The sequence below is a fragment of the Antechinus flavipes genome, chromosome X (genome assembly GCF_016432865.1).
Source record: "Antechinus flavipes isolate AdamAnt ecotype Samford, QLD, Australia chromosome X, AdamAnt_v2, whole genome shotgun sequence".
NCBI classification, from domain to species: Eukaryota; Metazoa; Chordata; class Mammalia; order Dasyuromorphia; family Dasyuridae; genus Antechinus; species Antechinus flavipes.
The window spans coordinates 46,032,414-46,057,287 of record NC_067404.1 but is presented as its reverse complement, the minus strand read 5'-3'; the positions used below and the strand labels follow the sequence as shown (position 1 = coordinate 46,057,287).

The 24,874-nt window shown below is 50.1% G+C and overlaps 1 protein-coding gene across 1 annotated transcript; it reads left to right on the top strand.

Moving 5' to 3' along the window:
* The first annotated feature begins 4,579 nt into the window (after positions 1-4,579).
* Positions 4,580-22,969, top strand: SASH3 (SAM and SH3 domain containing 3). The gene is made up of 8 exons (XM_051968198.1): positions 4,580-4,782; positions 14,681-14,776; positions 16,680-16,826; positions 18,664-18,805; positions 19,244-19,410; positions 19,761-19,973; positions 21,213-21,363; positions 21,677-22,969. The coding sequence occupies exons 1-8, from the start codon at positions 4,726-4,728 to the stop codon at positions 21,886-21,888; spliced, it is 1,185 nt and encodes a 394-aa protein (XP_051824158.1). The 5' UTR covers positions 4,580-4,725; the 3' UTR covers positions 21,889-22,969.
* The last annotated feature ends 1,905 nt before the right edge of the window (positions 22,970-24,874 follow it).

The window sequence follows — 24,874 nt, the reverse complement described above, 5'->3', positions numbered from 1 at the left end:
TTCCTGGCTCTGCCCTCCGGAGCCAAGCAGAAATGAGACATATCCCTCTTTCACGTGACTGGCTTTCAGATGCTTAAAGACAGTTTGCCCATCTCCCCTGGGTCTGCTCTCCCTTATTTTCCCATTTGTGTTATTCTATTTATTTATATTGTTATGTTATATTATATTAATTATGTTATTATTATTATATTACCCATTTTCTTCCAATGATCCTTCCTTTGCAGGATCCCAGGCTCTTCCAGCCTCTTGTTGATCCTTCTCTGGACTCTCTCTAACGGAGAGTGGGTCCCAGAAGAGAGCACAATGGTTCTGATGTGTTCTGACGAGCCTAGGGCACCGGCTTACTCCTGGAAGCCGTGCCCTTCTCCCTAAAGCCAAATATTACATTCTGGAAGGCCATGTATGCTTTGCATTCCCACGTGGCAGCACAATAACCGCCACCTTCCTAGTCCCCTTTCTCCCATCCCCCAATCTTCTCCAGACAAACTGCTACCTTGGTAGGCCTCTCTGCCTCTGGACTGAGAGGACCTGAGTTCAAATCCTTCCTAATGCCCCTACTTCCCAGGGGACCTCAGACAAGTCTCTCAACCTCAATGGGCCTCAGTTTCCCCATCTGTCAAGTAGGAAATAACACCCATAGATTGGAATTAAAATTTATGTTCTATTAGGATGTGAACTCCTCGAAGTGGGAGCTATTTTTGCTGTTTCTTTGTATCTCCTGTGTTTAGTATTTGTACCAAGTAGGTACTTGGCACACACAATAAGCACTTAATAAATGCTTATTGGATGATTTAGAGCTGGAAAGAAGTCATTGAGTTGAACCCTCTCATTTTACAGAGAAAGAAAATGAGGCCTTGGGGGGGGGGGGGCAGTGTGATGCCCGAGGTCCCACAGCTAGCAAGTAGCAAAAGGAAGACTCGAATGCAGGTTCCTGATTCCAGCCTCAATCATCTCCCGGCTGTGGCGGCCCGTCTCTCCTTCCCTCTAAGCGTTGTTGGGCCAAATGAGGCCACCTGTAGGTAAACTCTACCCCTCTCTGGTTCCACAGCCCTTATACTGTTGCTCCCCTGACGTGAAATTGGTAAGAAGGTGTGCCTTCAGAGGAGCTTGGGTTTCTTGAGGCAGCCTCACCAGATTTTTATCTGTGGCTGACTCCCTCCTCTCCCCTCTGAGCGACGGGCTGTAACTGCTTCATCTTTGCGTTTTGTGTCTGTGGAGGAAGGGCTGCATCTGGGGGGCAATCATCAGAGATCATTTTGTTTCCCTAATCCCCTATACCTGTCGTCCCAGTCATTTTTCCCCCTAAGAATCCTCTACCTGGGACCAGAGGCCTAAGCCACAGTACTGAGCTGGGGACAGTAGCAGGAAATGGGCCCTAAAATTAACTTTGTAATCCATGATTAGGGGGCAGCTAGGTGGCGCTATAGCGGACAGAGTCCTGGGTCTGGCCAGAGTCAGGAAGACTGACCTGACTTCAAATTTGACCTTAGGCGATCACTAGCTGTGTAACCCCTACTGGCCTTAGTTTCCTTATCTGTAAAATGAGCCGGAGAAGGAAATGGCAAACCACTCCAGTATCTTTGCCCAGAAAACCCCAGACGGGGTCACAGAGAGTCGGAAGTGCCTTAAACTTGCCGACAATTCGTAATGTGAAAATTCAAAAAAACAAATTAACCAGCTGGCTGGTCTGATCTGCTTGAGGAGTTCTAGATGAAAAACTCTCTCATCAATGCAAATGGCCGTAGAACGGCCTTAAAAATTGGCTGGGGACACACTGATTGGCTGGTGTCACGGAGCCACTTAAGTGACGCTGGTCCGAATGAAGCTGTCTCCTGATCCATTACGCCATGCCGTTTCTCACTGAAGAATACAGGAAGTATATTCAGTAACACAAGAAGTGATTAAGACAACTGAAGTTGATTGGGAAGGGGACCTAGCAACTACAGGGCCTTCTGAAGGAGGGTATATGGTACAAGGACAGTTTTCTGGTCTCTAAAGGGCAGTGTCCCGGGCTTCAACGACCACTGGCCCTTCCGCTAGGCTAAGCCTGGGTTCTGCCTAGGCCTTGGCAGCTCTTGGGCGACAAAGCTATAGGGTGACTGTGTAAGTACCAGTAGTATCCAGCTGGTGGTTTGAGGAGCGAGCTGAGTGCTCTGGACCAGGAAATGCAGACAGGGTGGGGACAAATGTCCCATCAGGGAGGGAGGGCTAGATTTCCACTGATGGGGGGATGGCTGCCCACACAGTGAGAGACAAGGAAACTCCATCAGCCAAAGATCCCTTCCCCTGAGATTCTCCTGGTAAAAGCCACTGAGCGGTAGGATAACCAAGGTGGGGACACCGTCTCCAGAAGACTCCTGTGGAAATGACTGCTGAGGTTCTTGACAGAGAGAGAGCTGATCAACTCAAGACACAGAAATATGACATATATTTTTGGACACGGCCGATGTAGACACTTGTTTCACCTGACTGTATATTTGCCCTTTCTTTTTTAGTGGGAGGAGGAGAGTTGAAGAGAGGGAAGTTAAGAACAGGGTCTCTACCCCGCAAAAAAAATTCGAAGGAAACAGAAGGAAGATCAGAAGGAATTGCAGAGCAGCAGGACAGCTTTAAAAGCTACGTGTTCAATTTCTTATATACCTACTAACCAGAAAAGCCAGTTGAACACAAATGCAGATTAGCAGTTTCCTGTCCAGTCACAACTTCATATATGTAGGGAATTGTTCATTTTATTCAGCATTTGTTGAATGCAGGGTAAAGGGGGAAAAGATGGAAGTTTTAGAAATGGCTGGGGAGGGAGAAGAATTGGCAATGGAGGGGGCTTTGATTAGGGAGTGAGAGGGAAGAAGATGGCAAAAGAGCCCAGAAGTGGGTGCTCTGTACCAGGAAGTCCCGAGAAGAAGTAGGAGAGGGACTAATTGAGACAAATGTCCCATCAGGGAGGGAGGCCGGATTTCCACCGATGAGGAATGGGCAAGCATGGGCCAAGGTGGGCTTACTCTGTAAGCTTTCTTCAAGGTCTAGCTCTGGGCTCTGTTTCTCCCCCTTCTTTCCCAGGGTGGTTTGGGCCCCAGCCCTGCAGCCTCCCTCTCTGGCCCCTTTGAAGCCGCTGTGGTTTCCCTGTGAGCTTTGCTGCTGCTGCCTTGGCTGAGCAAACAGGAAGCCATACACATCCCGCATGCAGTGTACAGAACTGAAGCCAGGCAAGATGGCAAAGCCAGGGCCCTGTTCTTTGAGCCAGGGTCCCATTCTTTGAGCCAGGGGCCCGTTCTTTGAGCCAGAGCCCCGTTCTTTGAGCCAGGACCCTGTTCTTTGAACCAGGGCCCTGTTCTTTGAGCCAGGGTCCTGTTTTTTGAGCCAGGGCCCTGTTCTTTGAACCAGGGCCCCGTTCTTTGAACCAGAGCCCTCACATATACCTGCCCTCCCAAGCTCCCCATATTCTTCTGTGCTCCACAATCATCTACTCCTTTCTACTCCATTCATCCAAATGCTCGAGTCTCCAAAGGAAACCATGCTGAGAGGATTTCAGGGAGGTGGGTAGGCCAGTTGGCCAGTGGGGAACATCTCTTTCCGCAAACTGACCTTTTAGCCCCCTTTCCGTCACATTAAGTAGGTGGCCACCATTCCGCATCTGTCCAGAGCCAGCCCCATTCATTTCAATCCCAGAAACAGTTCTGAACCATCAACTGGTGCTGGGCCTGGTGCTGGGCGGTGGGGGACATACCCAAGTAAGTTAAGGCACAACCTTGCCCTCAAGGAATTTACAATCTAATAAACCATAAGAGCTCTCATCTCTCTAGATCCTTAAGGCCTATAAAGCCCTCACTACACAACAAGCCTATGGGGTAAGCAATACAAGTACTACTATTCCTATTTTATAGAGGAGGTATATTCCCTTCAGAGAGGGGAAATCTGGGGCCCAAGGTCACACAGCGAGGAAGCGGCAGAACCAAGAGCCGGGCCCCGGTCCCAGGTGCTCTTTGCCATGCATCTCTGCTCATGCTAATGTTAATGCTGCCCTCCTTTCCCCGAGCCCGCGCCCACATTGGCAGGGGAAGGACCCTGGTATCATCGTGGTGGGGAAAGGGAATCTGGGGATCTTGGAGCTGGAAAGGAACTTTGTTTTATATATGATGCCCAGGGAAGGCCTCCCACCTAGGAAAGGCGGTCAAGATTCAGACAACCTCAGGATTTAAGACAAGGGAGATCCCCCAGACTTGCAGATAATTAGCAGTTAACTCTGAGTCACAGCCGGGCCTGGCCCCCCACCAGAAGACAAAGGGTGGGAAACATCATGAGGCAATGATGATGGCCAAGAGCACCCGACGTGCTCCTAGTTTCTGGTCCTCAGATGGTGGGCCATGAAGGAAGGCCTCGGGATACCGGAGGGGCCGCCCATTTGCTAGGAGGCAGAGGCTTGGGGGCTGGAGACCGGAGGCCCAGGCAGCATTGGGACTTTGCTCTGCTCATTCAACCCCAAAGCTAACTTCAGTCGAGTCTCTGGAGACTGAAGCGGGACTTCCTTCCTCCCCAGGGGCTGCGATTGCTGTAAGAGCAGATCACGTGGTTGAGTTTCCTGCCCGCCTGCCACCCGCCCGCTGGGTGTCTGAGACCCAGAGCCCATAGTAGCCGGCGGGCTTACTCCATGCTGTGCCCACCGGGCAGGACCGTGGAAACCGAGCACCCGGCGGACAAAAGGCAGACTCTTGGTCGGGACAAGGCACCATGCTGCGCCGCAAACCCTCCAACGCCAGTGAGAAGGAGCCCACCCAGAAGAAGAAGGTGAGGAACGATACCGTCTCTTGTTCCCTAAGGCTCCTCATGACCAAGATGAGTAGAAAGGGCCAGAGGATATTCATTGTTTAGAGCCAAGAAGTCAGGTGGCCGAGGCCTACTAGAATCCCAAAAGAGAATCTTACAATTCTGGCATAGACAAATAGAACCCTAAAAGAAAAGCCTGGCATTTCGGAACCAGCTCTTAAAACCCTAGAAGAGAACCTTCAAAGCCTCAGATTGACTCCTAGAACATAGAAAAGACACCTAGAATTCTGGGATAAATTCACAGAATCCTTGAAGAGAATGCTGGAATCCTAGTCTAAATGCTCAGAACCTTAGAAAAGAAGCCCAGACTCCTAAAATTGATGGTTAGAACCTTAGAAAAGAACTTGTGTTCTAGAAGAGACTTTAAGCCCTGAAAAACAAATATTTGAATTCTAGAATAGACTCAGAGCTCTAGAAGAAACCTTTTGCCTTCTAGCCTTGAATCCTAGGGCTTTGTGTCTAGGACTTTGCCTCTACCGCCTGGGTGCTCCCATAACCTCTTCCTCCTGGGACTCTATTCCTTTCGTAACAGTGTCCACTTCCATCCTTTCTGAGCTCACCTACTTGATGTCCACTTTAAGGATACCATGGTTCCCCAAGGGCACCCTCTCATCGACACACACACACACACACACACACACACACACACACACACACACGTTTTCAGCACATTTGACTCAGTTCTATCTCAACTTAAGGTTCCGTGAAGCTAGGACAAGACTTCTGGAGGAGGATAAAAAACTATAGACATAGGGGAGCAGAGATGTTAGAATCTTGGGATGCTGGGTACCAGGAAGCTTAAGTAAGGATCCATTACAGGAGGAGAGCTTTGAGGACAGATTCTGGGTTTCCCTTTATTTATATCCTGGGTGCTTAGCACGGTGGCTGGTAAATAGTTGGTGCTTAATAAAGGCTTGTTGATTGGTTGATGGATATGAGTTTGAGAGGGATGGAAAATGAGATTTAGAGAGAATTGGGAAAGATGTTTGGGAGTGTGAGTGTGAGTGTGTGTGTGAGTGTGTGTGTGTGTGTGTGTGTGTGTGTGTGTGTGTACGTGTGCGCGTGTGCACGTGTATGTGCGATACAGTGAGGGGAGCATTTTGAAGGTCAGGAGAATGAGCTCCGGCCTTAAATAGCTTAGACATTCATCTTCCTAAAATCAGAAGCCTGGACCAGATGATCTATTTGTGGAACCACAGAAACGTCAGAGGCAAAAGAGCTCACAGAGGTCATTTAACCTAATGCCCTCATTTTACAGAGACGGAAACTGAGGTCTAGAGAATGGAAGAGATTCGGGGTCCCAGAATGGGCAGAGTGAGAAGGGCTCATCCAAGTCTAACCCTCTCATTTTCCAAGAAACTGTGGCCTAGAGAGGGGAAAGAACTTCAGATCAGAGAAGGTCAACATCAGAAGGGGCCTCAGAAGCCATCAAGTCCAATTCTCCCCTTTAACAGAGTCGAAAACTGAGGCCCCAGAGAGGAAAGGGACTGGCCGGAGGTCACCCAGCTCCAGGATCGAAGGTTCAGGCCTAGGATTCTGTTATAGGAATCTGGGATTCCCTGACCTTATTCTTTGCTATTATAAACTTCCACGTCCGTGTTCTTTGCCGGTTTTCTGCAACCCCACGCTTCCACAACTTGATTCTCAGGACCCTCTAATTCTAGAAGAGAAGTAGAGTCTTCGCTGAAAGCTTGTTGGGATCTGGGGGCATTAGAAAGGCTGCGCTGACGACCGGGCCCACCTGCTCCTGGTCGCTGGGGTGTGAATCCTGCTTGGGGTGTAGGTATATGCGTGGGCGGGTGTCTGTGTGAGTGTGTGTTAGGGGAAGGTCCTCAGGCCCACAGAACAAGGGTGCTTGATGTTTTCTGACTTGAAAACTCGTCATCAGATGGCGTTTCTTCCTCTGGTTCCGCCACACCAGATGGCAAGGGGTGAGGGGGACTTTATATTCTCATCCCAGGTGCCAGACCCAGTAGAGTTGCCATCGGCTGCCTCCCCGTCCGAAGCCACCACTTCCCCTAGCTCGCTCCCTCGGGGAGAGAAGCTGAGGCTACTTGAGTCACACCTGGGCCTGGCCCCCCACCAGAAGACAAAGGGTGGGAAACGGCTAACTGGAGGCAGCCAAGGCCCTCCCCGGTACCGGCAGAGCCGTCTGCCCTTTAGTTTAGCGCTTCAGATCCTCACTCCGCCCCGCCTGGCAGGAAGGTCGGGGTATAATAGTCCTGTTTTAAAGATGACAAAACCGAGGCTCAGAGAACTAGAGGGATCATAGAAAGGAGAAAAATTCTAGAAACCGAACATCCAAGTCCTCATATGACAATATCGAGGGGGCCTTAAAGATCATCTAGTACAACTGTCTCGTTTTATTGATGAGGAAAAAGAAGCAAGAGGGACATGGCCGTGATGACACACTGCCTGTGTCAGAGCTGCTGTTCAAGCCTGGGTCCTCTGATGCCGAGACCCGAGTTTGCTCCATTGTAGCATACTTGCAGGCTCTTCATACCTGGCTCCCTCCCTTAGCCTCCAGGGTTCTGGAGGCCAGTTGACCGACTGGTGCCCGCTTCCAAACTGGGCCCTGGTTTCTGGGGCCTCTGGGGCCAGAGGATCCTTTACTTCCACTCCTCTTTCCTCTACTCCTACCCAGACAGCTCTCCCAAGAAAGAAATGTTATGATGGGCCAGAAGGCCGGAGGCCCTACTTCCAGCCCCCTGCTGCCCCAGCCTCCTCTGGGCCTCTAGGTGAATCACTTCCTTTTTCTGAGCCCCTGTTCCCCTGTGAGGACAAGGGTAGAATGAAGAATGATAGATGGGCATGTGCTGGTGTGGAACCCCGCAGGGGAAGCCCAGGCATTCTTAGGGCCCTTCAGAAGCCGAGAGCGGCTCCCAATTCCTACCCAAACCCACCCCCGGTCCTATGGGACCGTGGGCCCTTCAGAGCTGGTGTTGATCTTAGGCAGCAGAAGCACTTCTCTCCCATCCACCCCCAAAGGGTAATGGAAGGGGGGGCTCACTTGGGAGGACGAGCCTGGCCTTTCCTGGAAAGTTTTGTTGGCGGTGATTTGTCCCGATTTGCGATTTCACCAATGTGGGGAATTCCCTGTGCGCCTAAGATCAGCTTAGGAACGTGGACGGCGACCTCGGGCGAGAGGAGATGCGGTAGCTTGCTCCTGGCCACATGCTTAGTATGTGTCAGAACCGATCTCCCCAATGCCCAAGCTGGCCCTCTACCCACGTGGCACTAAATCACATCGACCTTAAATCCGATAAGGATCTGCAAAGAGAGCCGTGTGTCTGCAGGGAGAACCTAGCAACCGGTATCGGTTTTGAAAGAGCACATGGAGAAAATGGCATCAAGAGCTGGGAGCACAGGCTGCCCCAAACATGGCGCCATCGAGAAGCCTGAGGCGCCCGAAAAAGGAGGCGGTGAGCATGGGGCTTTTAACATGATTTGAGGAGAAATGAGGAGAATCAAAGACTGGATAGAGAGGACACGTCAAGGAAAACTCTCTCCCCCACTCCTCATAACCAACCAGGGGCCAAAGAGCATCATCTCTATGGCCACGTCATCTCTGGAACATAGTCCTTTCTCTCCATTCTCACGGGCCCTCATCTCTTCTTGCCTAGACTATTCCAGGAGTTTCTTAATTAGTTTCTCCACCTCGATCCATCTTCCATAGCTGCTAAGGTGATCTTCCTAAAGTACTGATCTGACCAGGTCACCTCCCCACTCAATACTCTCAAATGGCTCCCTATTACCTCTAGGATCAAATATTAATTCTCTTGTTTAGCATCAAAATCTCCTTACAACTCATTCCCTTACTGTCTGATCTTCTTACACATCATTCCCCTCCACATGTTCCCGCCATATTGGGCCCCTTGCCACTCTGCACACACCTCTCCCACACGTGCATTCATTGTCCTCCAAGCCTGAAATGCTCTTTCCCTTTCATCTCCCAGAATTCCTAGCTTCCTTAGAGACTTAGCTCAACAACTGCCTTCTTCAAAAGGCCTGTTGTGGTCATCCTTCCCCAGCCCTCTCTTTAATGTTACCTTCCATCTACTCTCCATGTTCCAAAGATGGATCTGGTTTTATAGATACACATATGTAGATCTATATATGCATATATGTGTGTGTATATAGGCAGTGTATATGTGTTCACATGTATGTAAACATGTATGTGAGTCTACATGTGTACATGCATGGATCATGCATACAATATATGTGTATATCAAAATCTCTCTCTTATCTCTATCTCTATCTCTTCCATCAGAACATAGGCTTGCCAGGAGGGAAAAATGTTCCTCTTCCTTTACATTCAGAAGTTTACAAAGTTGGAGGCATACACTAGGTATTTAATAAATGCTCACCGATTGATCACTTGATCCTTTGGTCCCATGAGAGTCAGGAACATTTAAAAGGCAGCAGAATTGCATTTTGTTTCCTTTCTCAGTTTTTTCCCCTTCTAGATCCGATTTATCTTGTGCAGCAAGATAACTGTATAAATATGTATACGTATATTGGATCTAACATATATCTTAACATATTTAACATGTATTGGGCTACCTGCCAGCGAGGGGAGCAGGGGGAAGGGAGGGATTTGGAACAGAAGGTTTTGCAAGGGTCAGTGTTGAAAAATTACCCATGCATCTATCTTGTAAATAAAAAGGTATAATAGAATGACAATCAATAAAAGGCAGTAAAAGCACAATCAAGAAAAATGGTACAAAGTAAGCGTGCGTGTGCAGAGGAGGCAGGCGGCGATGACAGAGACCCAAAAGTAAAGCTGAGGCTTCCTAGAGGAGGAGGATTTTAGACCATTTAAAGAAGATGGTCTTGAAGAAGTAACAGGACACAGATTGGCAGGGAGGAGCGTGGGGGGGCTGGTGATCCATCCAGAGTTAGGACCGAGCGAGGCACAATCTCCCAGAAGGCCATCCGGGCTGTGTCGCTTACTAACACTGTGACCTTGAATATTGTGAATGTTGTGATGTAGATCCCTTCTCCTTCCTGGACTTCAGTTTCCTCCTCAGTTACTGAATGAGGGGGTTGAACTCCCGCCTCTTTGATGAAACTGACCGTGATTTAAAAGGCACTGAGCGCGGAGGGGGAGCACTCGGTGCTTTGGGATGAGAGGGAAAGCGGGGAAAAGATGATGGAGAGATCTTTTAGGGGGACTTCTTAAATGGGGGTGGAAGACTGGCCGGCAGTCGCAGCCCGCCGGCACCGCTCACAGACCCAAACTGGCAACGGGGAAGGGAATCCAGAAAGCCCCTTTCAATCCCCGTTGCCATCTCACCAGCTACCTGATACTACTATCACCCATAGTTTCTTAATGTCTCCATCTGATGATCTTTTCTCTCCTCCTGGAATTAAGAACAGAGTTCCAATCCTCTCATCCATACTTACTAGCTGTGTCATATCTAGGCAAGTCACTTAACCTTTCTGCCTCAGTTTCCTCATCTGAAAAATGAGAATAATAAAAGACCAGGCTTGTTGTGAGGCTCCAATGAGATCCTATCTGTGAAGTAAAGGCTGGCCCCTGACTGGGAAAGAGTTCAGGGAAAGAGACTAAGCCTCTTTTCTGGAGATGCCCCAACCTTGGAGAGACAGGGACAAAACTGGTGAAGCCCCACCTCCTCTGGAGGAAGGGTGAGGCACCTTATACTGGTGCGCTCGGTTGCGGGTACCTCAGTCTGGGAACCGGTCTCTCTCTGTCCCCCCTCCCCTGAATCCTGCCACGGACCCCAAAGCCCCAAGAGACAGCAGATTAATGACAGGAAGAGGTGGAGGGAAGGGAAATGATTAGAGGCCTAAGCCGGGAGGTGAGGTTACTAGTCGCCCAACAAAGGCCACTCCTGGCTCGCTGCCATCTCTCTAGCCTGCTTGGCGTGTTCTCAGCACTGCTGGACAGGGCTCACAAAGGGGACAGGGAGGCCGGGGAGACCACAATAGGCCCCCTCTACCTATAAATAGCGAGTCTTCCATTCAGGCAGCTCAGGCCTTCCTCAGGGAGCCCTCCTCCCTGGACTCCAGCCAGCCAGACCACCCCTTCTTTCCCTCTTTCCCCTAGCCTATTCTCAGTCATCATCCCTCCTGACCTTCTTGACCTCTCTGCAACCTTTGACACCTCCGGTCAGCCCTTATTCCTCTATATTCTCTCCTCTCTAGGCGGGATGCCGTTCTCACCTGGTTTTCTTCCTGCCTGTCCGACCACTCCTCCTCTGTTCTTGTTGTTTCATCGTCACCCACGTCAGGCCCGCCACATGGGGACGGATCCTAAGGCTCCATGTCTTCTTCTTTCACGCTCTGTTCGTGATCTCATCAGCTCCCATGCATTTAATGCACTCGGCTCTATGCAGAGGATTCCCAGATCCAGCCTCGCTTCTGAACCCCAACCTCGTATCCCCAATCATGCGCTAGACACCTTCATCCGGGTGTCCCATGGGGGAGGGGAAAGGAGCAAGCATTGATATAGCACCTACTATGTGCTAGGCACTGTGCTGAATGCCTTACAGATATTCTCTTCTTTGATCTTCACAACATCTCTAGGAGATAGGTACTGCGATTGCTCCAATTTTGCAAATAAGGAAACTTGGGCAGGTAGGGGGTAAGTCACTTAACCCAGGGTCACACAACTAGGAGGTGTCAAACACTGGATAGAGAGGATGAGTCAAGGAATACTCTCTTCCCTGACTCCTCGTGACCAACCAGCTGCCAAAGAGTGTCATTTCTATGTCCACGGCATCTCTCAGATATACCCCTTAGATTTGGACTCAGGTGGAGTTCAGGCCTAGTACTCTAACCATTCCACCCCCAGTTGACCCAGGCATTTCAAACTCAACATGTCCAAAGCAGAACTCGTTAGACTTTCCCCAAGACCTCTCCTCACTTCCCTACTTCTCTTACTGCCACCATTCTTCCAGTCAATTAGGTTTGAAATCTGAGCCTCCTGCCCAACTCCTTACTCTCTCCACCCCACCCCTCTGCACTCGGCTGCCAAGTCTTCTCAATTGCACCTCCACATTTTCCCCATCTCTCCACTCACACCCCAACCACCGCAGTTCGGATCATCATCACCTTTCGCCTGGACTACCGCAACAGCTTCCCGCGTGGTCACTCTCAATCCCACCTCTCCCTTCTGCAATCCGGCCTCCAAACGGCTGCCAAAGCGCTACTCCCAAGCATGGGTCCGAGCGCGCCACTCCCCGGTGGTGAAGCTTCAATGGCTTTCTTTGGACCAGGGAGTAGAATACAAACTCCTCATCTTGGCGTTGAAGCCTTTCCCAAGCCGGTTCGAACCTGCTTTGGCAGATGGATCGCACATCCTTCTCTTCTCCACACACACACACAGACACACACACACACACACCCCGTATGCTCCTCCACACAACGTACACACATACGTCACCCCCTCTCCATACACATCTGTCCCTCTGGGCCCCTGTTCTCACCTCCACCTCTACTAGTAGACTCCTTAGGTCACTAGAGCTTCCTCCTGAGCTTCAGTTTCTTTTCCATATGCTTGGTGCTGCCTTCTCAGTGTCTGTGTCGTTTCCCATCAGGAGCACAGAAGCTCCTTGAGGGCAGAGCTGGTTTCGCTTTGGTCTTTGTCTCCCCGGTACCCAGGACCACAGAAGCCTCATTATTCATAATCCCGGACCGTAGCACATCAATACCGGCCGTGGAGATTTCTTGGCAAAGATCCCAGAGCAGTTTGTCATTTCCTTCTTCAATGCATTAAGGCAAACAGAGGCAGAGTGACTTGCCCAGGATCATTCAGTTAGTGACTTTGCATACTGTATTTTTTTTTTTGGGTTTGTTTTGGCCGAGGCAATTGGGGTTAAGTGACTTGCCCAGGGCCACACAGCTAGGAAGTGTTAAGTGTCTAAGGCTGAATTTGAGCTCAGGTTTTCCTCATTTCGAACCCAGCGCTCCATCTGCTGCAGCGCCACCAGCAGAGAAGCGGGTGTTCTATATGTTCATAGCCGATTCATTCTGTAAGTGCTGGGAAATGCAATAGGAAAGTGTTTGGAAAAACCTAAGTGTTTGTTGATCTAGTGCAATATAGTCTATCAATGCTTTAAATGAAGCTTCACATTTGACTTTGCATTCTGTATTTTTTTTTTTTTGGTTTGTTTTGGCCGAGGCAATTGGGGTTAAGTGACTTGCCCAGGGCCACACAGCTAGGAAGTGTTAAGTGTCTGAGGTCAATTTTGAACTCAGGTCCTCCTGACTTCAGGCCTTTTGCTCTATCCACTGCGCCACCTAGCTGCCCCAGGAGGGAAAGATTTGGAAAAGAAAGTTTTGCAAGGGTCAATGTTGAAAAATTACCCATGCCTATGTTCTGTCAATAAAAAGCTTTAATAAAATTAATTAATTAAAAAAAGAATACTGGGCTTAAAGTCAGAGAACATGGATTCACATCCCAGCTCTGCTGCTCAATGGCAGAATGTTCTTGGGAAAGTCTTTTTCTTTCCCTGGGTCTCTTCCTCCAGGCCTATTGGTCTAGGATTCTATGACCAGAAACCATAAGCATTTCAAACCTGTAGGTTCCGCGTCTGTAACAGTTGTCCTTTAGGAAGGATAATGAGCACATTTCCCCGACCTGACTTAGCCGGCCAAAGCTACGATTACCCAGCTAATGCCGACGGTAGTCGAGCTGCCGGTAGGTCGAGTTACTCGGCTAACGCTGACCGTAGTTAGAGTTACCTCGCTGATGTTGACGGCAGCCAGCGTGACAATTTCCCGGTAACATGGGTGTTCTTCGGCTGACTCGATTCAGTCCCACCAACATTTTCTGCAAGTTTATGAGCCCAGGACGCAAAGCTGATGATGGGACGGGCCCTGCCCTCGAGGAGCTTATTTTTTCTCTTGAGGGAAAGAACATGTAAACAGATGAGGAAGTACAGAATACGGAGAAACACAAAGTACTTGGAAGGGGAGGGGTACGAATCAGCACTTGAGCTGAGTCTTGAGATTCTAAGGGTTCCAGGAAGCAGAGGTCAGGAGGGAGAAGATTCCAAGCCTAGGCAACAGCTGGGAAAAGGGAAACAGAATGAATGGCCTATAGAGAGAACAGCAACTGAGTCAGTTTAGTTGGGAATATAGAGTGTATGAGGGAGAGAGAGGTGTATTCAGTCAACAAACACTTATTTGTGCCCAGTCGTGTGCTAAGAGCTGGAGATACAAAGAAAGGCAAAATCACAATCCCTGCCCGCAAGAAGCTTAGAGTTTAATGAGAAAAACCTGGAAATACTCTTTGGAGGCAGATTAGGAAGGAGTTTAAGGGATAGCGATAGGGATTAGATATCGTGAAGATGACAGCGACATGCAAATGAATTGGATATGAGATTCAGGGCACTCCCACGGGAGGAAACCCCTTCTACCGACGCAGGGACGGCTCCTTCTCTGTCAGCCGGAGCGTGGCTTAGACTTCTGAGAGGTTAAGGGATTTGACTGGGGACACACAACCAACATGTGTCAAAGGCAACACCCTAACTCCCAAGGTTGTTATGAAGATCCAGTGAGATAATATACGTAAAGCATTTTGCAAGCCTTAAAGCGGATCAACACTTATGACTTCCCAAATGTTGAGGTCAGCCAGTTCTTCATCTTAGTCTGTGGCCAGGGCAGCGCTCAGTTTGGGGCCTGTGTTGGGGAACTCAAGTCTGAGCCTGAGAGCTCGGAATACCCTCAGAATAGGGGGCGAAGAGGGACCCTCTGGCCTGCAGGATTATTAGACCCAGGGCTTCATTAGGGCTCAGCTCGCCACACTGAGCTGTGGGGCTGCAAAGATGACCTGGTGACCTTCTTAGGCCCCATGGAGCTGTGCTGACTTTCTCTGTCTTGTTTCTTCCAGCTCTCGCTACAGCGATCCAGCAGTTTCAAGGACTTTGCCAAGTCGAAGCCCAGCTCTCCCGTAGTGAGCGAGAAGGAATTTAATCTAGAGGACAATGTGAGTACGGAGCTGAGGGGCCTCGATGAGGGAACAAGACCCCAGGATCGCCGTCCAGGTCTAACACGCGCATGGTCCTTTCCACTACCACTAATTTCATGGCACAAATAATCAACGAGCATTTATTAAAAGCGCTTGTTCTGTTCCTGGAATAGGTCAGAGCTGACCTGGGAACCGAAAAAAGTCGGGTTCCGGTTCTGCCTTAGACACTTCACTGGACGACTCTGAGCGAGTCACTTAACTTCTCAGTGTTTTATACAATTATCTGACTATAAGTTGAAGGGAAAGCACCAACCCACAATAGCGGAGAAAATGTCGTCATCTGGAAATTACCTCTATCAGTGACATCCCAGGGCCAAAACCTCCTTATGTGCCAGTCACCAGAATGCAAAGGGAAAAATCAAACAATCCCTTCCCTTGAGATGTTCTATTTTTAATAGCCTTTGCCTTACTCCTTGCACTATTCCTAAACGAGCAACAGAAGTTTCAATCCTGGACGCCGTCTAGTCTTTTTTGTTTACAAAATCAACCCGACTCCTCCCGGAGAGCACGGCATGCCCCATGTCTAGACGGTCTCTGAGATTCCCCCCACCCCGCTCTGCATCTCTGCTCCCATAAGCCTATGTCCCCCCTACTTCCTGCCAAGCTTGCTCACCTGATCTTTCCCCAAGTCCTTCCCACCAGCCTCCTCTCTCCCTTCTTCCCATCCCCATGTTTCAACAGATATTTACCAGGCACCTGACGTATGCAGGGCCTAGTGGCACTGGATAGTAGGAAGGACGTGAAGCTTAAATAAGACAGGGTTCCTGCCTTCATGGAACCCACAATCCAATAGGAGATGAGACACCACCACAAGCCAGCTGTTTGAAGTCTCACTGGGGAGATTGCCATTGACTGGAGGATGTGACCCGGAAGCTAGGCTTTGGGAGCTGGAATTCACCAGAAGAAGAGAGAAAGGAGGGATATTCCAGGCTTTAGAAAAAGCTGAGTCAAAACAAGAACTTGAGATATAGGTTGGGAGCGGGGCTGGAGACAAGGTTTGGGCGGGAGAATAGGGTACAAAGAGGTGGATAATGTCAAAGGTCTGGGAAAGCAGGGTAGTATCTGATTAGGGAAGGTCTCAGGTAATAAGGAGCCCTGAAGATTTCTGAACAGAGGAATAACACGACTGCAGGACTGATATGAGGAGGGAAAATAAGTTTGTCATGGATATGAAGAACTGATTTGAGGAGGGAGAAAGCAAAGGTGTTAGGAAACTGACCCAGGTGGATGAGCTAGCGTGAGGGAGGTAGCCTTGAAAATAATCAAGAGGGAGCAGGTTGGAGAGACACTGGAGACAGCCTGTGGTGCTGCTGGGAAATTCAGAGAGAGGGAAGGGGCAAAGACATCTCCAAGGTTGAGAAGGAGAGACAGGGTAAATGGTGATATCAGAAGGAGGAGCAGGTTCTAGGGGACAGAAAAATGACTTAGTGCTCCTTACACACACACACACACACACACACACACACACACACACACAGAGTACCTGTTATGTGCTGGGATTTGCTGTGGGAGAGATTTTTAAAAATCCCGACACTGGCCATGCTCTCTGGAACCTTCTGGTATAGTAAAAGGACAAGATCCATGGCACTGGAGGACATACACTATGGGAAAATACAATGGGAAGAAAAAATCAAGGGTTGGGGGGGCTCTGGAAAGGGAAAATATCCCTTGTGACCAGGGGGCTCACCTTCCCAAGATGGAACTTGGGCTCAGCCTTGAAGGAGGAATAGAATGTCACATGGCAGAGATGGGGGAGGAGGGGGAAGCAGAGGGCCCATTTGGAACTCAGAGCTGGCCATGGAAGATGGCTCAAAAGGATTCTGGAGGTCCCGGGCTGCAAAGCTTTCTTTTCTTCCCCTAGATCCCAGAGGATGACACAGGAGGCCCCACCACAGAGGATCCTGGGAAGAGTGCAAAGAAGCTGGGAAAGAAATGGAGAGCAGTGATTTCCCGTACCATGAACAGGAAGATGGGCAAGACGATGGTGAAGGCCCTGTCAGAGGGGATGGTGAGACCCGAGACCAAAAAGGGAGGGTGGAGGACAAGAGATTTAGAGCTGAAAGGGAGAGCAGGGCCAGCTCATGGCACAGGCAGAGGGCCCACACCCTAGGCAAATGAAGTGCCAGCCTGCCCAAGGACACACGGAGAAAAGAGCACTGGATGTCAGGTCAACTCTGTCTTTTAGAATCCGTGTGACCTGGACAAGCCATCTGCCTTCGTCCGGGTCTGTTTCCTCCTCTGTAAGATGATGGACTTGGACCAGCTCCCTTCCAGCTCTAAACCCTGAGCTTGGGGATGGAGGGCCAGCCAAGTCAATGGTAAACTTCTTTCTGGAGCTGGTCTTGCCTGGGAGCCAGGGCAGGAAGCGTATGGATGGGGACCAAGGGCTGGTGAGCCAGGGGAGTCACTTTAATGATGTGACCCCGCTCCTCTCTAATAATTACAAAGACTCCTCAAAGCTTAGAGCTACAAAGGACTGGAAAAACTCACTAATCAGGTAATCTTCCTTTTTGCCTCTCTGAAATGGGAATGGTAACCTTTGTACTACCTGCCTTAAGCGAGGAAAGCTTTTATTACACTCAAGGTATTAGGGGAGGGTTTGGGGAAGGGAGGGGAGGAACGAACGGAGAAGAATCTTGATCTGTGATTTTTTTTCTAATAATCGCTTTTTATTTTCAGTGCTTTTTGTTTTTTCTCATTTTTTCCTTTTTGATCTCTTACTCCTTCCTCCACCAGAGAAGTAGCCTGGGACACTGAGAAGTTAAATGACTTGTCCAGAGTCATATAGCTAGTTTATGTGAGAAGTATTACTTGAATCCAGATATTTTGGACTCCAAGAATGGCCCTTTATTGATATAAATAATTAATTTAATTTAAATTTAGATTTAAAATAAATTTAAATTAAATTAAAATTTAAAATAAATTTAAATTAATAAGTATTAATGAATTTAAATTACAATATAAAAAATAGATAAATAATAAAAAAAAAGGCATACTGCCTCTAAACTAACAGAGAAACATTATGTTACCGTGGACAAAGCACTGACTTTGGAGGCAGGGAAACCTAAGTCTGGCGCTTTTACTAGCTGTGTGACCCTGGGTGAGACACAAACTAAGTTCTCCATGTGTAGAATAAGAGGGTCAGACTGGATGACCTTGAAGATCTTTTCCTTGTTCTAAATGTCTGCTCCGATGAAATGGGAGGCAATGCCATTCAATGGAAAGGGCCTGGGATTTGAAGCCCAAGGATCGGGGGTCCGATTCTGACTCTGCTACTTACTACTCTCTACGTAGCCTTCAGCGCATCTTTTAGCTTCTTAAGGCTTCCATTTCCCTGGTTGCAGAATGAGGGCTTGAGCCCCCATGACTTCTGAGGTCCTTTTTTATGATTATCTAACCAGGGGTCCTCAAACTACGGCCCGCAGGCCTGATGGGGCAGCTGAGGATGTTTATCCCCTCCCCCAGGCCTATGAAGTTTCTTTATTTAAAGGCCCACAAAACAAAGTTTTTGTTTTTACTCTAGTCCGGCCCTCCAACAGTCTGAGGGACAGTGAATTGGCCCCTATTTAAAAAGTTTGAGGACCCCTGCTTAGATTCTAAGCAGCATTACACCTTCACACCATGAAAAGGCAGCAGCCTAAGACTCCAATAGCACCTGTGCAGCTGCTGCCCTGGTCTTGGAAAGGCAGGTGCTGTGTCGATCTTAAAGTGTGACGGAGATGTCGGCTCTCGGTCTCCCCAGAGAAGGGGAGTGATCGGCCCAGAGTCACCCAACTCCTAACCTGCTAAGTGAACTTAAGATTGAAGTCTCCCCATTCTAAAGCCATCTCCCGATTCACCCTCAGGGAGATACTCTGGAAGAAGGCTCGGCCTCCCCAACCTCCCCCGACTGCCTCCTGGAGGGCTTGGCTTCAGATAATATACCTTTGGCCTTTACTGACCAGGATGATGATGGACACCCCATCCTCAGTCGCCAAACGTCCACTAGTGAGTAACGGGGGATGAGGGAGTGGGCAGGGGGATGGGGTAGGGAGAAAAGCCAGGGAGGGGTGGGGGGGGCCTTTCTTTTGTGTTATATGTCCCTCCTCCCCCCGAGTGGGAGAAGTAGGACGGTCATTCCTAAGGGAAGGAGGGTTCACAAAGCAAAAGGGGTCACACTTCTACTCCCAACTATCTTCATCCAGGAAGGAGGAGATTCCCTACAGTTCCCTGGCATCTTCCTCCCCATCAGGCAGAAAGAAGGCATTTGATGAATGTGGACCTCCTTTTAAAGTGGGGGTCTTGTCTCCCCCTAAAGGGAATTTTCCATTTAACCACTCTAGGGCCCTTCTCCCCTCCCAGTCCTAACAAAAGTCTGTGTTAGGAGCCAGGCCGAGGCAGGGACAAAGGTGAAGCCCTCTCCCCATGTTGTCCATCCCCCCGCAGGCAGCGAGCTGGGCAGCCCAGGCCCTGGCACCGTGGGCTGCGGGCAGACCAGCCTGAGGGTGGAGGAGCTGATGGCCCCGATGTACACAGGCCCCTTCTGTGGCAGGGCCCGGGTCCACACCGACTTCACTCCCAGTCCCTACGACAGGGACTCACTGAAACTCCAGGTGAGGGTACCCCCATGGACCCTCCTGGGGAGCCTTGGGAAAGAGGTCCGGGTGGGGGAGGAGGGCAGAAGTGAATAGTCCTAGATAGGACAGCTGAAGAAACGGAAGCACTGAGAGGGGAAAGGGGCTTTTCCAATGTCATATGTAGTGGAATCAAGTCGAGAACCCATATCTTACAATTCCTGAGACCAGTGAGGGACAAGATGGGACGATGAAGGGGAACCAAAATGGGCAGCATCCTTCACTCTGTGAACTGCAGCTTGGAGGGACCTGGGTGGGAGATCTTCTCCCCCAGGTGGACCGACCAAGCTCAGGTCCCTTTTCACACACCCCTCCCCCTAACCTCCCAGAAGGGAGATGTGATCCAGATTGTGGAGAAGCCACCAGTGGGCACGTGGCTTGGGCTGCTTAATGGCAAACTGGGCTCCTTCAAGTTCATCTATGTGGACGTGCTGCCCGAGGAGGCCGTGGGGCCTGCCCGGAGAGGCCGCCAACGTCCAAGCAAGGGCAAGAGGCCGAAACCCAAGACCCTACACGAGCTGCTGGAACGAATTGGCCTGGAGGTCAGTAATTGAAGAGTGGGGGGGGGGGAGGGCAAGAAGGATGCTGGGAACAAGCTTGACCTGCTCCTCAAAAAGCCTCAAGGAAAGCAGAATTGGAAGGGACCTCAAGGGCCACCTCCTCCAACCAGTATCTAAACAACATATCTAACAAGTGGCTTGAAGGGAAGGGAAGAATTCCCTCCCACCCAAGATAGCCCGGGCTATTTTGGGACAGCGCTAGAAGTCAGGGAGTTTTTCCTTCTATCGCTCCTAAATTTGAGTCTTAGCCATTTCTGCCCATTACTCTTAGCCCTGTCCTTTGGTAGGAGACACCTAATCCCCTCTGCCCAGCCCTTCAAACCCTTGATGACAGCTCTGGTATCCCTCCCTGAGTCAGCTATTGTCCAGGTTCAACATTCTCATTTCCTCCTTCTGATCCACCCCATGACGTGGTCTCCAGGGCTGTCACCAGCCTGGGCCACTCCTACACAGGTCTGTTAAGGAAGTTGGACTCTTCATTCACCAAAGGATTCACCACAAGGCTCTTCACATGACAAATTGCCCGTCATATTGGACACCGACACCGTCGGTCCAATTTGATTGGCCAAAATTCAACGAATACATGTTTTCAGAAACACGACGACTGTGTAAAGTGGCCATTTCTTGGAAATGGGTGACCAACCTCTGGCCCAAGAGAGAAAAGGGACAATTGGATGGGGGAGGGTCCTACATTGAGAAGTGGAGGCTCAAAGGTCTTCCAGTCCAGTGGTTCTCAAAGTATGGAGCAGAGAAACGGGGGGGGTGGGGGGGGGAGGTCTCTGAAACCCTTTCAGAAGGTCTATAAATTCCAAATTCGTTTTTTTTTGTTTGTTTTTCTTTTGAGAGGCATTTGAGTTTAAGTGACTTGCAGAGGGTGACACAGCAACTCAGATCCTCCTGACTCCAAGGCCAGTGCTCTATCTCCTGGGCCATTTAGCTGCCCCAGTTTTGATTTCTAATATGGCAACTATAAATATAACCCACATAAATCCTCTTTGGACAGATCCTCCATAAATTTTAATAGCATAAAGATATGGAGAACAACAGTTGGAGAGCCACTGTTCTAGTCCACCCCTAGCATCTTCTAGAAAACGGAGGCCAAGAGGAGGTCCTCTTGGAAGGGACATAGCTTGTCGAAGGCCACACAGGGCTAGTGTGGAGAGGGAGCCAGTTTCAGGCTGGGGAAAAGCTGAAAGCAAGATTGTGATTTGTCCCTGCTAGGAACACGCATCTACCTTGTTACTCAATGGCTACCAGACCCTGGAAGACTTCAAAGAGCTTCGGGAAACCCATCTCAATGAGCTGAATATCGTGGATCCCCAGCACCGGGCCAAGCTGCTCACGGCAGCAGAGCTGCTGTTAGATTACGACAGTGAGTCGGGGATCCAGGCTGCGGGGCTTGTACACACGGGCCCCACTAGGATCGGGCCCTTCTGGGTTGGGTTCTAAGCTCCCTTTCAGCTCTGACTGCTTCGGTCCCTAGATCTCTTTCAGCTCAGCCACTCAGTGTTCTCGGAGGGAAAGCAGTCCCTCCGAGCTCTGACAGTTGTAGTCGCAGCCCTCGGGTTCTCTGTTCCGAGAGATCTGGGTCCCGGGCGCTGCGGAGCAGAAACGGGAGGGGGGTGGGTGGGGGGAAAAGGGCCCAGGACCTCACAGATTTCCTCCCACCCCCTCCGCCCCCGCAGCCGGCAGCGAGGCGGAAGAAGGCCCGCAGACGAACGTGGAGCCGGCGCCGGAGCACACGACGGCCTCCAAGGCTGATATTCCCCGAGATTCGGGCTGCTTCGAGGGTTCCGAAAGCGGGCGAGACGAGGGGGAGCTGGCCAGTGCCGAGGAGCAGCTGCGCGCCCTGTCTCTGGAGGCGGGGGCGGGGCCGGGGGCGGAGCCGGAGCCTTGAGGGCCCGCCCGGGGGCCCCGCCCACGCCACCCGGGGCACGCGGGCTCCCTCTGCGCCTGCGCGGCCCCGAGCGCCTCCTCTGGGACTAGCTTCCCGGGACTCTCGTGCGAAAGGGACTCTCAGCCTTTGTACCGGCCCCCTGGAAAGCAGGAGGACACGGGCGCAGCCCGAACGGCCTGGAGCTGGCCGGCGGCTGACGGCAGACGCCCGCTCTGCGGGGAGCTGCCCCCCCCCGCCCCAGTCGCAGTGCCTTCGGGGAGCCGCGCGGGGTAGTCGAGGCTGGCATTTGGAGTCAGGGTTCTGTCCCGATGCCGGCTCTGCCACCAACCTGCACTGCCCCGGGGCAAAGCCTTTCCGGTTTGCTGTCAAAGAAGGCCCCGGCTCAGGCGATCTCTGCTCTCCGAGGCCCCTTCCCGCCCAAGAGGCCCCTTCCCGGCCCAAAGGGCTCCCCGGATTTCTCCCTGTTACCTGTAAATGCAGTTTCGGGCGCTCTGGCTTGCTGAAAAGGCCCACCAAGTTGCTCCCGCCGCCATTCTTTTCTGCTTTCTTGGCCACCTCCGAAGGCTGAAGCTCCTTCCCCCAACCCCTGCAACCTCCCCTTCTGTAAGGCTTAGAAATTTGCTATCCCTTTCTTTCTTTGCCCTACAAGAACATGAGCTTCCAGACAACTTCCTCCTCCTCTCTAACCCGGGCGTTAAGGGGAGGAAAAGGTGACTCTCTCAGGACAGAGAGCAAGCCTAGGGGTTTGGAATTCAGAAAGCCACAGGGGACACTCCAAGCAAGGTGGGGCACGGAACTTGCTAGCTGGAAGGTGGGGGAAGGAATCCATCCTGGTTCGGACTGGAAAAAGCTTCCACTGAGGGAAGGCTCCAGACCACCAGCATTCCACTCAAAGCAAACAGAGGCCTCCAGAGGAGCATCTTCAGCATCAGCCTGCTCCCTAGATTCCCAGTGTCACCCTGGATCCACCCTTCAACCTAATCCTGGGGATTTTAGTAAAAGCTGGCTTAGGGAGGGGGGAGGGATGCGGCAGGTTTAGATTGCAATAAAGTACATGAAAAGAAACTTCCTATTCACCGTTTCCAGTGTCTGTTCTCAAGTTTGTGGCTAAACGTCATTCATATAGGCTGCCGGCTTAACTACAAAGTCTTCCACGTTGCCTCTGGAAGCCTTTTTTTCACTTCCCCACTTCCCCCTCATCTAGAGATGACCATCAAAATGGTACTGCAGTACACTGACCAGTGCCCGCTGAAGTAAGAAGCTACAAAAATCCGTATTCCTTCCCCATCCCAAATGTCCAGTATACTTTAGATCTCTCCATCTTGTTTTTTGGTAACCTGGGAGCTTCAGCATCTAACATATTCCTCCCCCGCCAAAGGTTGCCACCCAGCTCTCCTTAAAAGCACAGAAGTCACAAGCTTCATAACAGGAAGCAGAGGTTGACAGAGAGGTTGCTAAACCTGGAAGCAGTTAAGACCTCAAGTTCCACCTTAGAGACTTACTAGCCGGGACCCTTGGGTCTCTTGCCTCGGTCTCATTGTCTGCAAAACAAAGTGAGGAGGGTTGTACTCGATACTCTAAAGTCCCTTACAGCTCCAAAGCTATGGTCCTATAATTTTACCTATGAGGCCTCTCTCAGTTGCCATTTTTCACTGTCCCCTACAGCTTTCCTTTCTGAACTAATCCTTAGTTTCTAGCAGGTAGTGATCACTACACTACTGTCCCTTACTAATAGATTCATATTAGCCCCTGGAGCTGAAGAGAACTAAAAGTCCATCTAATCACAACCCCCTCATTTTACAGAAGAGGAAATTGAGGCGCAGGGAGAGGAAGTGACTTGCCATGACTTGCTTAAGGTTGCACAAGCAATAATTATTGGGGGGGGGGGAGGGGAAGGGGGGAGGGAGATTTGAACCTAAGTCCTCTGATTCCAGAACCAGTACTCTTTCCATTGAATTACTTAGCCTTCCAAAGTCCAGCTTCCTGAGGTCCTTCTTCCCAAAGGCCTTCTCTTCTCCCCTCAGATGATCTCCCATTTTTTTTCTGGCCCCACTAATGACTTCAAAAGTTCTGTTCTTCTCCTTATTCTCCAGCAGATGGCACTTATTGCCTTCACAGGGGACCAGCTCTGTTACATTGACCCTATACAAATTTTCCCATATATTTAGATCTGTGATTCTTAAAACTTTCTTTTATACATGGACATCAAAGCTCCATCTCACACAAAACAAGAGATACACTTTCTTCTTGTATCTCACAATCTCTCTGTCTCTGTCTCCCTCCCTTTCTCTATGTCTCCCTCTCATCTCTGTCTAACCCCATATAGGCTCATGGTGACTCATCAGTTTGTGCTTCTCCCCACACAGGCACTCATGTTGGTGCCTCCCACTGAGTCCAGGGGATAGTGAGAGTGCTCTATTCTTTGTAATGGCCTGGGAATCCCCCCTCCCTTCTCCCAGGGTGGCCAGGTCAAATTATTCAAATGACCAGGGCTCCGCCACAAAATGGCTAGAAAAGGGAGAATAAGAGTTAGCCCATTAAAGATGCCAAGAAAAGGCAAATTGGGAATCCTTGCTTCATGTGACCCTGAATATTCCCCTTCCCTTTGGGCCCATTTCCTTCAACATTTAAATACTGAGGCCATTCGAGATCTGCCTTGTACACAGTACTGAGGATACGGAAACAAAAATCACACACATCCTGCTGTCAAGTTTGTAATCCAATGGTAACTGAAGACATAATGAAGACATTAGGATCCAATGGTAACCCAAGACTATGACAGAAGAGAACGAGTTAAGGACAATAAAAAAGGCCCAGGCAAAAGGCTGTAAAAAGCCTTAGGGAGTGATGATGGCTTTCATTTGGGGGTAAGATGGATCAGGAATGAACTAATGAGAAAGATGGTGTCTGAAATGGGACTTGAGGGAGCCAAGATGGCGGAGAGTAGACAGGACTTTGCCTAAGCTCTTCCTGGCTTCCCTCACTC